Raw genomic sequence first — 16,939 nt, 5'->3', positions numbered from 1 at the left:
GGCCAAAATTTCTGGAAACCAAACCTGGTCTCTCACCTCATGGGAGATGTTCCAATTGCTCGACGAACTCACCTACTATGTGTCTGAGCTTGAGCAGACAACAAAAGTCCCGCAACTAGAACTACTCGACAAGCTTCACGAGACAATGCGAAGCAGACAGGAAACAGGGACTTCCTCCTTGATGGCGATTCCTTTTTTGGCATCATGGCCCAAAAGTATATGCATCTTTACGTCCAGGAGAACCTACCACAGGCTTTACATGGTCCTGGAGCGCCGCTGTTGGGCAGTGTTCTATTTCCACGATGGCAAAGGCCACAGAGACACGCCGATGGCCTGCCTCATCCCTCAGTCGAAATGGTGGAGCTATTCCTCATGCACAGGGCAAAACAGGCGAGCTCTCAAAAGACAAGAAGACGACGCTCTGGAGCCAATACATGGCGAGGATCTACGGAGCCCAGGGAGAGCTGAGGGACAACGCAGAGCTCAGAGAGACACACATCTCAATTATTCGAATGTTTCTAGAGCACGACGCCGACCCCAATATTGATTGTGTAGCTGGGTTCACGGACGCGAGACCTACAGTAGGCAGGGCAAGGGGAATCAAGTATCCTGTGTACAAGAATATTGGGTCGATCTTGAAGGAAGTGTTTGAACCAGATGAGAGAACGTACTTGGAGCTGCTGCTAAAGCGGAAATGGCCAAGTTTGTTTTCCAGCTTGAGAAAGGCACTGAGGGAGTAGGCAAGTTGTCAATGAGCGAAATCGGCCTGGAAGAAATTTGTGTCTTGGTGAGGAGTTAGTTGTATGGGAGAAGCTTTCTGTGCAGGGAGGGACGGCCCGTATGTCTAATTAATGTGAACAACCATGTCTGATTTTCCATGAGAATGGCTCGGACAGGAATCGGTCAATCAAGGAGACTTGCTTACGTTGCATTGATGAAGGCCGCTCAAACCCGAACAACCCAAAAGGCCCGCCTTACGATGGTCGGTCATGTCTCACCACCCCGCAAGATGCATCAGATTACTAAACAAGATTTATCTCTCAAAAAGACCGAGGTACCGCCATCACTTTTTTCTTCATCTTCACATGTGCCTAAAGCTAGAGTGTCACTGGCGACCGAACGACGCCAGGATCTTTGCTGGATAAAGGTCGATCACGACTACATTTCCCCTCATTGACGTCATGGCCTTCTACGTGCTACGCCTTGGCCTCCTGTCGTGGCTTGTCGCCTGCTCCGTTGCTGTAGACCCGATTGTGGTTGACGGGGAACAAAGGGTCACCTTTCAAGGATCCGAACGCAATGGCGTCGAAGTGTTTCTCAATATTCGCTATGGGGAAGACACGGGGGGAGAAAATCGGTTCAAGCCGCCTCGCCGCTTTTTTCCGGAGGCTGGAAGTACCATTCTGACACAAGAATATGGACCGGCCTGTCCACAGCAACTCGGAGCACCGAATATACCCATCGCCCTCAGCAATGTCACGAATATCTCGGAAGATTGCCTGAATCTCAACATTGCGCGGCCTATAGGAACATGCGAACTTGACACACTGCCTGTCATGGTTTATATCCACGGCGGCAGCTTTTGGACGGGCCAAAACCAGGAAGCGACGATTCAACCAGACAGCATGGTCCTCGAATCTGTTTACAATGGGATGCCCATTATTCACGTTGCCATGAACTATCGCCTGGGTGGTAAGTGGCTGACCCCCAAGAGATGATTGGTTCTTAACATGAGACAGTCTTTGGATTTGCACAGTCGGAAGTGCTCATGGAAGAAGGCTCAACAAATGCCGGCCTTCGGGACCAGAGACTCGCCATTGAGTGGGTTCGCAACGAAATCGTCTATTTTGGGGGGGAATCCCAATAACATTACCATATTTGGGCAGTCATCTGGAGGTAAGTAATGCTCTAAAGTAATGAATATCGACTCACAACGACCAGGCCTTGCAGTTGGCATGCAAACGCTGGCATATGGTGGCACCAAGCCTGCTCCCTTCAACCAAGGTATCTGCCAAAGCCAAGCGCTCGAACCAGGAATTACTGGTAACTTTACCATCAACGCGATGAAGGCTGTGGTCGACCATGTTGGATGCAATCTTACTGATTTACACACGAATCAGACCGTCGAATGCCTGAGAAACTTGGACATGGAGACCCTCTTGAGCGCCTCCTTGGCAACCTACGAGAGCGACATTGCACATAACATCGGCGACATCTGGCTTCCAGTCGTTGACGGCGACTTCCTACCTGCCCCCCCCTTCGCAACTCTTAGCTGAGGGCAGATTTTCCAACGTGACAACCATGATCGGTTGGTGTGAGGATGACGTGACTTTCTTTACAGACACGGCCATCAAGACACCGGAAGATACCCGCAAGTTCATATCGTCATACGTTCCCGACGTCACTGAGTCCAACATCGACAAACTCCTTCTTCTCTACCCATCCTTCGAATTTTTGGACAACGAGGAGCAAGGGTTATCGGCAGAATTTTACCGTTCGGCACGCATCTTTCGAGATATCCTCATGGTTTGTCAACCGGCCTGGTACGGCGAGCGCCTTGCTTCCAAGAGGAACGAGGTATTCCTCTACGACTGGAATCAGACGATACTGGAGCCTATCATAGCCGAGGTCAAGGGAAAAATGGGATTTGGCACGATACACACGTCCGAGTTTGCATACATTTTTGGAAACCTGTCTCACTACAACGTCAGCGGCTATCCTTTCCATCCAACATTGTCAGACTACTCCCTTAGACAACGTGGATCGAGGTCATGGTCGACATTTGCCTCTACAGGAAAACCAGGCGCACCCGGACGCAAAACCTTTCAAGGCTTCAACGTCTCATATCCAATTGTACCCATACCATACGAGGTCGATCCTGACGATGAGGAACACGTCATTCTATCCACGGGAGGCAAAGGCGCACGGCGAGTCCTGCTCCCAAAGTTCCTTGAACAGCAGTCCAAAGAAAATGAGACGCATGTATACGAGGGGTTAAAAAGCGCATGGCGGAAAAAGGTCAACGATACAAACCCTGCTGACAAGGAGATGTATGTTTTTGTCATTGGTGGCCCTAATGAAGGGCTTTCAGACTTTGGGGGAGACAAGGCGCATCTGGCTGTGAAGAGTCAGTGGCTGAGGAAGAGGTGTGCTTTTATCAACTCCCCCGAGATGATAGCGCAGCTCAAGTACTAGTCTTTTCGTTGCTACAACACGCTTGTCCATGGAGGGCTACTTTTTCCGGCTTAGAGTCTTTTCTTGTGTCTATCTAGCTCATATAACTCTTACAATTCCGATGAGAAATAATGAAGATGCATTTAAGATGGTTAGTCAGCTCTCTCGGCTTCCCACGATCACAGTTCGGCATGGTGTGGCATCATGATGCAAGTCAAAACTTAGAATCATCTGGACTCTATACCTTGAACCAGGGTCTAAACTTGGTTTAACGTGCTATGATACCTAGATCGCACCCAGCTGGTCATGGGCCTCAGTAAGGGGGGTGGTCCGTCGCACAAAATGTGCCCAAGAGCATATTCTTATCCATGTAGAGGATTACAAGTTGGACCACGTCACCCAAGATACGACAGGGGCAATCCGCGGTGGTTGGTTACGACTAAGCGGGCTACTAAAACAAGTGAAAATGTTGCGTTGCTACAACCCTCTTTCAACGCCCATCATCGACTGGGTGCTGGAAATTGATGGGGTTAAGCTCGACCACCGTGACCTTCCCAATGATAATCCTTGGGCCGTTTTTCTCGATTCACGGATGGATCATTTTGATCAAGAAAACGACAACAAGATGCCCTCTTAGACATCACTATTGTCTTCGTTGCGCAGGCGCCCCTGTCCAAGGCTTCCGTCAACATCAACTCCAGCTCTTCTCTGAGCTTTGATCTCTTCCCTAGCTTCAGCTTGCTCGGCTTTTTTTCTAATGTCGCAGGTCAGTTCACGTTCTCATGTCGCGGTATGGCGACCTAACCTTTCAAGGTCCGAGGTGTAGTCTTCGATCTGGATGTCATCCTTCCGCGGCTTGTCTCTACCAGTTGTTTTTTTCACAGCATCGGCAACCTTTCCCTCCGAAAGTGTAGCTAGCTGTTCGGCTTCGACGTTGTCGTTTTGGTTCAAGACTTTGCCTTGACTCCGCGTGGATTGTTGACTCGTCATTGTTGCTATTGCCGTACAGGACGTTTTCAAAGCGGCTTGGTATTTTATGATTGAAGACAAAACCGTGCCAACCGCTGCTGTTTTTATTTTAGAGATATACATTTGGCCCTTTGAGCCGATGTGGTCTAGTGTAACGATGGAATCTATGATGCGCTGATGACGTAGCTGGATATTCGGCATCAATCGATCCTCGCCCTTGTAACTTATCACTTTCTATTTAAATCTTGAATCCATTAATGTCCATTCATCTACCAACTCTGGCATGGCACCCAGACCAAGAAAGAAATAGCATATCGTAGGTTAGCAATGAAACCTTGGCGATGCTAGAGAAGTAACTTAGAGTAAAATAAATAAATAAAAATATAAAGTAAGTAAATTATACTCTAAAGTCTACATGTATTCTTAGATTCATAATTATAAGCCTTTTATGTTGTAGTATAGTGACCTAAATAGGCAGAGTACTTGCGAAGTGTGGCATTCTTTTCTTCGACTACTAACATGGCTATCCTACACTCCCATCCCAACCCTTGATTACCCTCTTAGGAACGCACCTGTGACTCCCAGCTTACATGATAGCCTCCATCCTCTCCAGCGCTCCCTCTAAAATGTCATAAACCATGTCCTCTGGAATTATCCCGTCCTCATACGACGCATTAATAACTGTGTCTCCCCCTTCCACGCCGGCAACGTTGATACTGATGTTGTAGCTAATGGTCCCATTCACCGTAGAAGCCGAAAAGTTCATACCATCAATCTTCCATGGCCCTTCCTTTTCCCCGCTTGTCGAAAAGCTCCCAAGATTGGAGATTTGGAAGGAATTGTTGAGATGAAGACCCACGGCCGGGAGAGTGGACTTCAGGAGCCCCTCCAGGTCATCAGAGACACCGTTAGATGCTTTGAATACCGTGAGAAGCTGTGGTTGAGCTCCCTGGAATGGCTTTTGTAAGGATTCTCGATATTCTCGAACGAGATCCCAAGCCCCTTCCACGTCCACATGCGTCTTGCCTGGCTTCAATGGCCTCGGGCCAAATACGCGGCGGTATTTGTTCAACAACGTGACCTTCCTGATGCCAGCGGCACATTGAAGGAGTTTCCCAGAACAATCAGTGTTTTCTGGATAGAGGGATCGCATATCAAGTGCGCAATTGCTGATCCCAATCTTGGCTTCGGGGTAGTGGTCGATGGCAAGGGTGCAACAAATCATAGCGAGGAGGAGTGGCGTGAAGCTCGCTTTCTGCTCTCGACAGGCTGCGATGATCTGCCGCATCTTGGCAGCGGTGATGCGAACGCTAGCGATGCGGGTCTTTGTCCGTTGGTGAGGATCAGCCTCGATCAGGAAGGAATTGGCGTACGGTTTTGCCTTTGGCAGGTCGCTGAAGAAAAGTCTGCTGCCAAAGAAGAGACGAATCAACAGGAACATGAGAAATATGTGAGCCATGCGGAGGGCAGATAGACAGCTGACCCAAAATTTTTCCGCCTCTTTACTCAACCGCACTCGCTCGGGGTCGATCTTGACGATACGGTCAACTGGTTTCTGATCTTGATCAAAAGAGTTGATCGCCTCAAGGAATTTTCTGTGGAAGAAGTGACCGAAACGACCGTCGCAAACAATGTGGTGAAAGACAAATAGCACCTCCTGTCGTCCAAGGACAACGATCTTCCACCACGGGTTTCGAGGATTGAAAGTCTCATCGGTCCAAAGCCACTCATTGTGAAGCCTTTCAAGGATTTCTGGTCCAGAAGCGGGCTTGTGATCATCAAGAAACTCGACACAGGTCTCCAAGTCGATTTCATGGAGTGCCGCTAGGAGGAGTAGATGCTTTTTCCCATTGTCGGATGCTTTTGGAACTCCAATCAGGGAAAGCTCTGGGTATGCCTCAATGACAGACCGGAGAGCAAAGTAGACAGCCTCCTGAGATAGACGACCGTTTGGGGTAGTTGTAGGAGCATAATGTGCCGAGAGTAGAACGTTGGATTGAGCACCTATCCGGTGTTGGATATAGAACATGCGGTCCAGACAATCTTGAAACGGTTAGCAGTTAGTCCTTGGGAGGATTCTCATGTTCTCACTCGTCGGCCGGACCACCGTGTAGCATGACGATTCCATGCCAGTCGGAGGTTTCGCTGCCACAGAACTACAGTGCTTTCTGGAGCCCGTTAACAAAACCGGGGAAAGTAGGAAACTCGATTTATAGCTCCTTGAAGAGCACAGCAATGAAATAACCTCTCCATCATAGCCAAAAGACATTCCTTTGGCTTTATAATCGTCGTCATCCCGTTGCAACCCTATACCACTCGCTTAGACACGATCCTCCACTTGACGATAACTGGAATAGTGCTTATCTCAACCCTCACTAGTTCTAACTGGAATAGGCAATTCGGACTTCTCGTCGTCTAATTGGCCGAATTCTGGGTGGAACGGCAAATTCCGAGCTTGCAAGCCCAACGACCCAACCTCACTCCTTGTCTGACACTGTCGAATCAACAAACCGGCAGAACAGAGCACCTTGTCCTGCATGTTTTTAATCCCAGCCAACCGGATCTTCAAGGTTGTCTCCTAATACGTCAACAAATCCCTGGCTGCCGGACTTCCCGGGAAGAAGGAGGTCTTCTCAGAGCTCAGCCATTATTTGACCGCCTCAGAGGATCAACTATTACACCCTGCGAGACCAATGGTATGTGTCCATCCTATCTAGGATCTTTTCCGATGGAGTTTGAGCTCGTAACTGACCCAAATGGGCGAGTTTAGGTTAAGCTCCCTGGCACCAATGTGTTGGTCTTGGACCTCCCCAATAGGCCCAAGCCCACCAAAAAGAGAGGCCCAAACACTCGGACTGGATGCAAGGAGTGCAAGTGTGTCGCCCCTTGTCTTATGCACGCTGACTTTGTTAACGCCGACGGACAGACGACGTCACATTAAATGCGACGAAAGCAAACCGGCTTGCAGAAGATGTGTAATCGCTGGCCTGACCTGCGACATTTCTTTTACACAGGTTCCAACGAGAAACCGAGCCATTAGGCCTCGAGAAAGTAGTCACATGTCCAGCGCCTCTTCTACTACGACAAATGAAAGCGCAGAAATATCAGATTATCGCATTCTAACCAAGCCCAACCACATACTATCCATATTTGGGAACCAGCAACAATGGAACTTCTTCTCCGCATTCGTCTTTACTAGCCAACAAACCGGAACTGTTCCAATCAATACCTTGGCAGCTCTCACTCCACAGATTGCCCACGGCGATACTGTAATACGCGAGATTTGCGTCGCGATCGGGGCCGCCGCGGGCGCATTCACGGACCCAAACTCCGATGCGTCTGCTGATGAAAGGCTGTCAAGGACCTCGCTCATGCATTATAACCGTGCAGTCAGCACCATCACTGAAGCCAAAACTACGAACGATACTCTTCTCACGGTGGCTGTGGCATCAATACTCTTCGTTACGTACGACATGTTGCGCGGTGACACGTCGAGTGCATTTGTTCATTTCAATCACGGCCGGAGAGTCGCCGACAGCTACTTTGACAGACGATGCAAAGAAAGAGGTGTCAAATTAGACTCCTTGCCAATGTCTACACTTGAGGCAGCCCTCTATGAGATGGTGCAGCGACTCACCACCTACCCTTGGGCTCTCGAATTAGGTTTCACCAGCTCTAGGGCGGATCACAAGGCTCACATGTATTGTGAGAGAAGCGACCACAGATATCGTCTGGAGGACTTGCCGGCCTGGTTTCGTGATCTACCACATGCGTTGACATGGTGGGATGTGGTCCAGCATTATCTATATCACCACGACTTTGCCAAGTACCAAGGATATCAGACTCCTGATAAGAGGATGCCCTGGGAGCAATCTTTCAACATTCTTCACCAATGGCACAACAGCTTTTCACCCCTTCTTCAATACGCCCGGCAAAACAAAACCCAGGATCTTTACACTTATATGAGTACCTGCATTCTGGAAGCCCTATATCTTGAAGCCTTGACAAATCTGCATCTAAAATTCCGTCCTGACTCGAATGTTTTCCCCGATAATCTATCAGTCTATCTCGAAATCGTCCGAGCGGCACGGGAGATGCAGCAAAACTGGAACCAGGCGCGAGGCATCGCGGTCTTGGACAACGCGGTCGCTCGGCCGCTCATTTTTGTCATGTTTAAATGCCGCGATGCGTCTATACGGCAAGAGATTCAAGAGATGTTGATGAAATTTGATCCGAGTTCTCAACTTGCGTTGCCGCTGTTGGTAATGATGAATAGAGAAGAAGGGAAGGAATTGCCACCGAAGCTGAGGAATGTTGAAAGAGCATTGGGCTGGCATCTCACGGCGTGTGGTTGCAACTCGGGGGCTTCTTCTCCGTAGCCCTCAGACTTCAAGGCCGTCGCGTCGAGGTCCACAGGCGTTGGTTACTGGGAGCAAACAATAAGTCACAACATATCTACATGTAGCACCGTAAAAACGCCCATATGAAGACTCTAAATATAGTATGAGATTTGTCGCATAGAGTAGGAAACACGCCATAGTAACGAGGTTCCGTTACGTAGCTCAAATACGAGTGTCAAGGGTTGAGAAAGATGTTTCAATCAAATATACATTCCGTAAAGGCTGACAAAAGTGGAAAAATGGAGCATGTTCTGTTCCCCCCTTGATTTGAACTACCGTGAATCTTAACGCAAGACAAAGCCCGGAGACACTGGATCTTCGTCGTTGATAAAAAACCGTGTTTCCGCAACAAGATACGCCTCACCCCTCACGCGCACAATGCAAGCAGGAAACCCATCGGCTGGACTTTGACCCTTAGACACTATATCGGCCTCAAACGCCGTCCCAATGATAGAGTGGTGCAAGAGTCTCGAGTTATCTTGAAGTCGACCTTCGGCAAGTAGAATAGCCATCCTTCCGCAAGTCCCGGAGCCACATGGAGACCGGTCGACCTGCCCGTCGCCGTAGATGTTGACACTCTTCTGGACGAGCCACCCCAGGCCCTTAGTATTTTCCTCTTCTTCGAAAAATAGCATCGCATACAGCTCGTTGGCGCCGTACTTTGCCCTATCCCCAAGAGACGCCTTGATCTCTCGTTGAAGTCTGATGAATTCGTTTGCATTGCTTGGCTTGACCTCAAGTCCCAGCTGAGCAGTGTCTACCGATGCTATCACAGCGCCAGCAAACGCCAGGTCGACGAGGATATCGGAATCGCGAGAAGGGATTGCCACGGATAACCCCTTTGCTATCTGATAGGTAGAGACGTTGACAAAGTCGGCATGGATGGACTTGCCATCCTTTCTCGTGAGCGACGCCACCACGCGGCCTGACGGGACATCAATGACGACATCCACGACTCCATTCTCAGGGGCATTAACAAGACCCTTGTGGACGGCCCAATAGCCCAAAGCGATAGTACCATGGCCACAGGCCGTCGCAAAGCCATCTTTATGCCAGAAGAGGGCACCGAAGGAACTCCCGGAGTCGTTTGGCGGGGTAATAAAGCCACCGTACATATCGGCGTGTCCTCGAGGTTCGTGGCTAAGGAATATGCGGAGCCGATCTAGCGGATGGTCTTTGGTCTTGGCAATCTCGAGACGCTCCGAAACAGTCTGAACGTCAGGTAGTAAGCCTGATGGCAGGTGCTGGACGATGCGGAATGGCTCTCCAGCTGTATGCCAGTCCTCAGACTCAACCCAGTAAGACGAATTGTCCGCCATGATATATGTGGAAGAAGTAAACAAAGAAATGATTTGAGATAATGGCAATTCTGAACGGTGTTGATATCGGCAGAAATACTCCTAATGCGGGACGAGAATTATGCCACGAGAGAGCGGATGAAGTCGTGAAAAACGATCAAAGTTTTTATACAGTGGTTGATAAATGAAATAGGCAACAAAACCCGAGTTGCAGATCAATTGCTACTAGCTTGGTAGTGTTACTATCATTTGTAAGCGAGAATAGTTGCTGATTTATAATCGAGTTCTGACTCTGGATGTCCTTAGGCGATCACTCGGGGATGCTTTCCTGCTTGCTCTGTATCTTCCACGATGTAAAGAATAGCACAGATTATTAGACGGCGAGGAGTATTCTTATACATTGCTATTTATCCCCTCTCAAAGACATACCCATCACAGCTACTGAACCCAGCAAGGGTTCCATTCGCTTCACAAGGCCGTTGTAACGGACGGTAAGCCGGGGCCTGTTGATAGGTCGCAGCAAGCAGTTGACCCATCCAGATGCCTCCGAGACCAGTGACGACCAACAGCATAAACAGTCAACCAATAGTCAACGACCAGTCAAGCAACGATGATCTGCCAAGGGGGGATGACGGGATTGACCCCCGCGGGCCTGCATCGCGAACCTCGTAAATTGACTCAAATGGTAAAACTGCATGCGGGGTTGTCAGAACATTCGGAGTCTTGTTGGTCGTACCACGCCATTCAGGTTGCAGTAGGACTGGGCCGTACTTAAGGAGCGGTGTCGCGCTCTCTTTCCAACAAGTCTTGGTCCCTACAGACGTTGTCTTCGCTCGTCTTTGTTCGCAATATGGGTGATCGTACGTCGCCTCCGCAGGAGAACCCTTCTCAGGGACAACCGACCTCGCCTCCGGGCCAAGCAGCTCCCGAGACGACGGGTGAAAGTAACCTACTCCCGGCAGAGCACTGGGCACAATTAGAAGAAGTACGTTCCCTACCAAGTGCATTCTACAAGTCAGACACTAATGAAACAGGATCCCGATACGAGTGACCAAGACTCAACTTACAGCGACAACCAAAGCTCCACCGCCAGCTTGACATCCTCCATTCTTGAATACAGGACTATCCTCGGTAGATCGTTCCACAGTGAGCGTGGGAATGCCCAATATTGGTAAGGCAAACCTACTGATGAAAAATCATAACTGATGAGTGACAGGGAGTCCAATGATGAGGAACAGAATAATGCGATGGATATCAAGTGAGGATCAACACATGGAACGCACAACGGGACCAAGCTCAACGCATTGACAGTCATCACGTACAATACCTTTTGCTAGATGGAAAGCTTCATCTGGCTCCTCTATCAAAAGACATCAACGGTTGTCACTCGTCCGTACATGGAAACAGGCAGCCCTAACAGTTTGTGCAGACAGTCATTGATATCGGCACGGGAACAGGTACGAGTCTTAACTTTACATGAGTAGAATTACATAGTTACTAACGACTAGCCACTTGAAACAGGCATCTGGGCCATGTGAGGTTCAAGCTCTTTGGGGGGATCCGTCACATGCTGACCAGGAACAAGTGATTTTGCGGACGAATACCCAAACGCAAGTGTCATTGGCACCGACGTCTCGCCAATCCAACCCAGCTGGATACCGCCGAATTTGCAATTGTAGGGCAACTCTCCATCTTCTACTCGACAGCCGACTAACATGTACAACAGCCAGATTGATGACTGTACCCAGGAATGGACATTCAAAGAGAACTCAGCCGACTTTGTGCATGTGCGCTGGCTAGTTGGTAGTATCCCAGATTGGACAGCGCTATTCAAGCAGGCCTACCGATGCCTCAAGCCCGGCGCCTATCTCGAGAGCCACGAAGCTTCAGCCAGGGTCCTAAGCGATGACGGGTCTGTCCATGACAACTCGGCGCTTGGGCAGTGGGGAGAGATTTTTATTGAAGGCGGTCGTAAGATTGGTAGAACTTTTACAGTCGTCGAGGATGAGCTACAGAAGAAGGCAATAGAGGCAGCGGGCTTTGTTGACATCAAAGTTATTACACTCAAGGTAAGCGCCCCCTTCTCCCTAAAGTATGACCACTACTCACGTACACCGAGTGTCCCATCGGCGGATGGCCAAAGGACGAGAAACTAAAAGAGGTGGGCAGGTACATGAAACTGGCTCTTGGTCAGGACATTGAGGGCGCCATCATCTTTATGGCCGACTTGCTGGGCTGGAAGAAGGAAGAGATTTTGTTGTACGCTGCTCATCTCAGACGTGAGCTAGCTTCGACCAAGTTTCATCCGTACTATCGGCAAAACATTGTTGTCGGTCGAAAGCCAGAGGAGTAGGAGAGTCAACCCGGCTTTAGCAAATGGTATTTAGTCTCTGCTGGTGTACTTAGCGTGCGTTTCTATGCTCCATCCTCCCGTAGACGGCGTTTCATCTACACTATCATGCTCGTTGGGTTAGAATTACAAGGTGAACAATGCAAAATGACATGGTAAAGACTAACTAGCGTGATAAAAGCTGTCTGATATCCTTCAAAACGTCTCGTTCCGCAATGTCCAGGGGCGCTCCTCCGTCAAGATCAAGAGATTGCTTCTCGTCCTTATACCCATGTTCCCATAGCAAGTTGACAATATCCTCATCCATCCCGTTAAACCAATCCATCACTGTCTTTCCATTATCGGTGCAAGAGTTCACATCAGCCCCATTTTCGATCAACAACCGCATGGTCGATGTATGGCCCTTCATGGCTGCCCAAGTCAGAGCTGTATGACCACCCTCGTCTTTCACATTGATATTGGAGCCACGCTCCAAGAGCTCTCGGATGCGAGCATCGCGGCCTTTGGAGGCGGCGTTCCGCAACCCCGTAACCATCAGATTATGTATATCAATGTTGAGTCTGTGAGCAACTGCCTCAGCTTGGTATGTCTCATTGAGTTCCAGAAAGTGCAAGGCATTCGCACCAGACTCGGTCTCAGCAAGGGCATTGGTCCCATGGTCAAGAATTAACTCAATAAAACGGATGTGTCTCCTCAACGCGGCGATGTGAAGCGGCAATATCCCTTCCGGGCCTTCGCTGATCGGTGTCCCAGCCTCGATCAACACTTCACCCACTTCCACGTGCCCGTGGAAAGCAGCCATGTGGAGGACAGACCAGCCTTTCTCATCTTGAATCGATATATCTGCCTTGTGTTTGAGTAGAATCTCGACGATAGCCTTGTTCCCTGACTTCACGGCCCCAAATAGGGCGCTGCGTCCGTGGATATCTGTTGCGTTCACATCCGCGCCTCGCTCTAAAAGCAAAGAGACGGTTGAAACGTGTCCCTGTCCTACTGTGTAGTGCAGCGCCAACTTGCCACGCTTGCCCCTGGACTGGAGAATGGCAGGATCATGGTCAATAAGAATACAGACCACGGTGTCATATCCAGGCGGAGCAGACTCGTCCAGGGCAGTCCACCCTCCTTGGTCTCTCAGCAAGCTATTTGCACCAAGCTTGAGGAGGAGTTCCACTGTAGCCGCGTGTCCCTCAGCGGCCGCCTCCATCAGAGGGCTCTGGCCTCGGTCTTCTGACCCTATGTCATTGATAGCTGCACCTCGCTCAACCAGGATCTCGACGACCTTTTCATGACCGTTGAACGCTGCGGCGTGTAAGGCTGTGTGATGTTCTCCGCCTTTTGCGTTGACATCTGCTTTCCAGTCGAGGAGCAGCTTTACACACTCCTCATGGCCGTAGCAGGCAGCACCTTGCAAGGCATAACCATAATCTCCCGCAAGCTGATTGACTTCTGCACCACTTTCAAGCAGCAGTTGAACTATGTCCTTGTATCCTCTGCAGGACGCAGCCTGCAGAGCCGTGCCATGTCGGCCACCGATAGCGTTGACATCCATCCCCTTGGCTAGCAATAGCCTGACGGAGTCGGTAAGGCCAGAGTGAGCCGCGTAGTAGAGGCCAGAGGGCAGAACATTTATTCGTCTAGAAACGTCGGGCTTGTCAATCCACGGCGTGTCTGGGTCAAAGAATCTGATCTGGCCCTCGAGATGAGCGCTAAGAAGCTCTACACAGAGACTGTTCAAATCTGTTTGCAGCTTCCTCTTAGTAGTGGGAACGGGGAATCCAAATACCCTGAGCATCTGGGCAAGAAGCTCGATTATCAGGATTATCAATGGTACAGCCTCTGGATTGGAAGCCTCGAGCAGTGTTCTGGATGATGAAGAACGCTCTTTACCGGCCGCGGCGGTCGCTGCTTGTACATGATAAGACCAGAAGCGAGCGGCATATGGAGCCAGGGAGTGACTTTTGGGTGACTTTTCAAGCGCCTCGTCAGATGTAGTGAATTGCTGGAGGTACACGATACACGCCTCGGCGATGCTCCGGTGTGCTGACAGACTATTGATGGTGAAGTAGGAAGCTAGCGATCCAACAATCCTGCTTGACAGAAGGTAATCTCGTACGGATAGATGAGCTAGACGCAGCTCCTGGTGCTGCCCAGTGCTGTCCTTGACGGTCGATACCGAAACCAAGTTGCTATGCCTGTGAAAGAATTTTGCTGAGTTGACGAGTCGCTTTCGAGGGTCGTATTGGGGCCGGGGCTTCGTGGAGAAGTCAATGGCTAGCACTTCCGTGATCTCGTCGAGATGCATTGGCCGAGCAGAGAAAGAAAGCCATCGCAGGACGTGGCGGAATCCTTCTCTTCTCTTTTCCTCAATAGCCAGTAGAGACCGCTCGTAGGTCTCTTCCAGAGTTGCCGGAAGTGATTCCAGTGCCTCATCAAGCTCCAGAGCAGTGTGGCATTCCTCCAACGCTTGCAGTTGGCAGGCAACCCATCGAAAGCTGTCTACAGTCAGCACACCAGTCCTCGTATCAGTTTTATCGTATTTCACTTGACTCACTTTCCCCGCGAGTTCTCAATGAGTGACTTGGCAATCACATCGCGTTGATCTGGGTCCCACTGGCTAAGAGCCCCATTCTCATCTCTGAGCGTCAAGAGGACTTGACTCTCAACGTCCCCGGCGATACCGTCTTGGATAGACATGGTGACGCCGTGCCATGTTCTCTTTGGAATCTCCGTGTCCAGTTCGGTTCGACTGGTGACCAGGAAGTGAATCTGCGGCAGACGCCACTGGCCAGCCACAACATTCAACAGCTTGAGGAACTCTTGCTTCTCTTTGCTTTCGTCCACAGCGTCAATGACGAGATAGCAAGGAGAAAATAGTTGGATAATATTGCGCAAGGTCTGGGTCAGCTCTGCTTCTGTGGGCTGCGTAGTTCCATGTCGACACCGTTCGTACAAGGTCTTGAGAGGCTTGGGAACAGCACCGTTCTGTGACGATAGTTGCTCAATCAACGATCGTAGAAGCCTGTTGTGATGTTGCGATATCGAGGCATTGGTATAGTCAAAGTAAAAGTAGGCAACTCCCGACATCGGCTTGTTCTCACGGTGTTGCAAAAGGTGATCAATGATGGTCGAGCTTTGCGAGATTAGTACGCTGTTGCACAGGGAACTCAAGAACCCTACCAGAGAACAGTCTTGCCATGCCCAGCTAGAGCATAAGTAAAGACAACCCGAGATTAATAAAGGGATTAGTTTGCGTCTCACGAATGACTTACCACTGCCATACACCCACAATACAGAATATGGAGAGGATATCCAGGAAGAAAACTCGGAACTGTTGATAAACCAGGAGCCCGTTTCTTCACCACGCTTAGACGAGGCCACCGCATGACTGTGGGAGGGGTCTGGGGGGTCAAGCCATCGCATTATCTCCCTGGACTCTTCCTTCTCGTAGAACTGATTGATTGTGTCGTGCATCTTGTGATTTTGACGGCTGTGGATAGGGTCAGCAAGAGTTGCACAAAGACTGTGGTAATATTTCAGTAGCCTCCATACATCAAAACGGTGCTTGCAACCTGTTGCAGCATCTCGTTGGTCCTCGAGGTGTTTGACCGGAGCTTTTGTAGCGTCTCTTCCTTGAACGGATACAGCGCTTTCATGGTCTTGGACATGAATTTCCTGGCAGATCGTTTATCGTCCTTTCCGGAACTCATGAGCTTCTGCAGCTCCTTTTCCAGCTCGGTTATTCTCTCTAGCGCCACGAACTCAGTTCAAGGTTTACGAGGAGAACGTCTCAAAGCTGAGATAGGACTATCTTACCCATGCAGACATTGATGGGTCTAGTGGATGCCGACGATTACAACTTCAATCTCATATCGCTGTCTTTCAGGGCATCTTCAAAGCTCTTCTGCCAATCAGTACCAAGTTTATTACCCATGCTTGAACCGGATTTACCTGGAGAATCAGAGCAAGATTGTTCACCTCTTCGCAAAGGAGCTTAACGTCATTTTCCGCGCTCTGGTAGGTATCGTAGTAGGCGGCCAGGCCCTTGCAAACTGACAGACCCAGCGAGACCAGACCTGCCACGCTTGCGGCCAGCCCGATAGCCTCAGCCATTGTTCAAATGGCCGAATGCGTGTGTTTAGCTCCGGACAAAAATACAAGTTAAAGATGAGTTGCCAAGCAAAAGAGCAAGTTCCCAGTGCGGCTGAGAGAGCAGAGTAAGTAAGAAATTGCGTGTCTAAAGACAACCTGCAAGTTACAGAAGTTCAATCCAATCACAGTCGCGATGCCTCTTGCAGCTTCACTAAAAAGCGTGTTCACCAGGTATTCGCCCAGTAAAAGGCAAGCCTAGCTCCCCTAACGCAAATCCTCCCCCTTTAATCTGCTTTGTTACATAGGACTTGAGAACATTACCCAGGGGCCAGGGCTGAGGGGAGCTAATGAATAGCGAAGCTAGGGTCGAGCTATCGAGTGAGAGGACTATACAAGCGGCGACTTGGTGTAGTTCAAGTTTCGCCTGAGTTTCGTACCATCATATCATCTTCTTAGTCCCTCTATCGCAAAGCTCCTGTTCAATCCAAACACCACAAAACATTGTGAGAGTGCCGGCAGCAGTAGTGCCTTGGCATTTTGGGGCTGTGATCCTAAATCTGCCTTGCATAGCTCAGCTGCCTTTCCCGCCTCCAATCAGTAACCACACCACAATACATGGTCCAGTGCACAGAAGGCTGCCTTCAAGGTCTTACGTTGGC

The 16,939-nt window shown here is 49.8% G+C and overlaps 5 protein-coding genes across 5 annotated transcripts; 2 read left to right on the top strand and 3 right to left on the bottom strand.

Annotated features, from left to right (window-relative positions):
* Window positions 1-1,625: 1,625 nt before the first annotated feature.
* LRP88_03890 (uncharacterized protein) lies at window positions 1,626-3,195 on the top strand (the record flags this gene model as incomplete). The annotated part of the gene is made up of 3 exons (XM_083240491.1): window positions 1,626-1,692; window positions 1,942-2,225; window positions 2,278-3,195. 3 exons carry the CDS (start codon window positions 1,626-1,628, stop codon window positions 3,193-3,195), a joined length of 1,269 nt encoding a protein of 422 aa, XP_083103781.1.
* A 1,534-nt stretch (window positions 3,196-4,729) lies between these two features.
* LRP88_03889 (uncharacterized protein) lies at window positions 4,730-6,172 on the bottom strand (the record flags this gene model as incomplete). Its single annotated transcript, XM_083240490.1, has 1 exon — window positions 4,730-6,172. The coding sequence occupies one exon, from the start codon at window positions 6,170-6,172 to the stop codon at window positions 4,730-4,732; it is 1,443 nt and encodes a 480-aa protein (XP_083103780.1).
* Window positions 6,173-8,827: 2,655 nt separating this feature from the next.
* LRP88_03888 (uncharacterized protein) lies at window positions 8,828-9,862 on the bottom strand (the record flags this gene model as incomplete). Its single annotated transcript, XM_083240489.1, has 1 exon — window positions 8,828-9,862. The coding sequence occupies one exon, from the start codon at window positions 9,860-9,862 to the stop codon at window positions 8,828-8,830; it is 1,035 nt and encodes a 344-aa protein (XP_083103779.1).
* Window positions 9,863-10,691: 829 nt separating this feature from the next.
* Window positions 10,692-12,194, top strand: LRP88_03887 (uncharacterized protein; the record flags this gene model as incomplete). Its single annotated transcript, XM_083240488.1, has 4 exons — window positions 10,692-10,826; window positions 10,876-11,012; window positions 11,568-11,910; window positions 11,961-12,194. The coding sequence occupies 4 exons, from the start codon at window positions 10,692-10,694 to the stop codon at window positions 12,192-12,194; spliced, it is 849 nt and encodes a 282-aa protein (XP_083103778.1).
* A 163-nt stretch (window positions 12,195-12,357) lies between these two features.
* LRP88_03886 (ankyrin repeat domain-containing protein) lies at window positions 12,358-16,301 on the bottom strand (the record flags this gene model as incomplete). The annotated part of the gene is made up of 6 exons (XM_083240487.1): window positions 12,358-14,683; window positions 14,743-15,321; window positions 15,369-15,393; window positions 15,461-15,678; window positions 15,741-15,934; window positions 16,140-16,301. The coding sequence occupies 6 exons, from the start codon at window positions 16,299-16,301 to the stop codon at window positions 12,358-12,360; spliced, it is 3,504 nt and encodes a 1,167-aa protein (XP_083103777.1).
* Between the last annotated feature and the right edge of the window lie 638 nt (window positions 16,302-16,939).

The sequence above is a fragment of the Fusarium phalaenopsidis genome, assembly GCF_050370095.1.
Source record: "Fusarium phalaenopsidis strain FUZ10S chromosome Unknown contig_32288, whole genome shotgun sequence".
NCBI lineage: Eukaryota > Fungi > Ascomycota > Sordariomycetes > Hypocreales > Nectriaceae > Fusarium > Fusarium phalaenopsidis.
Note: the sequence above shows the minus strand (reverse complement) of the source record. Positions and strands in the feature narration are given on the sequence as shown.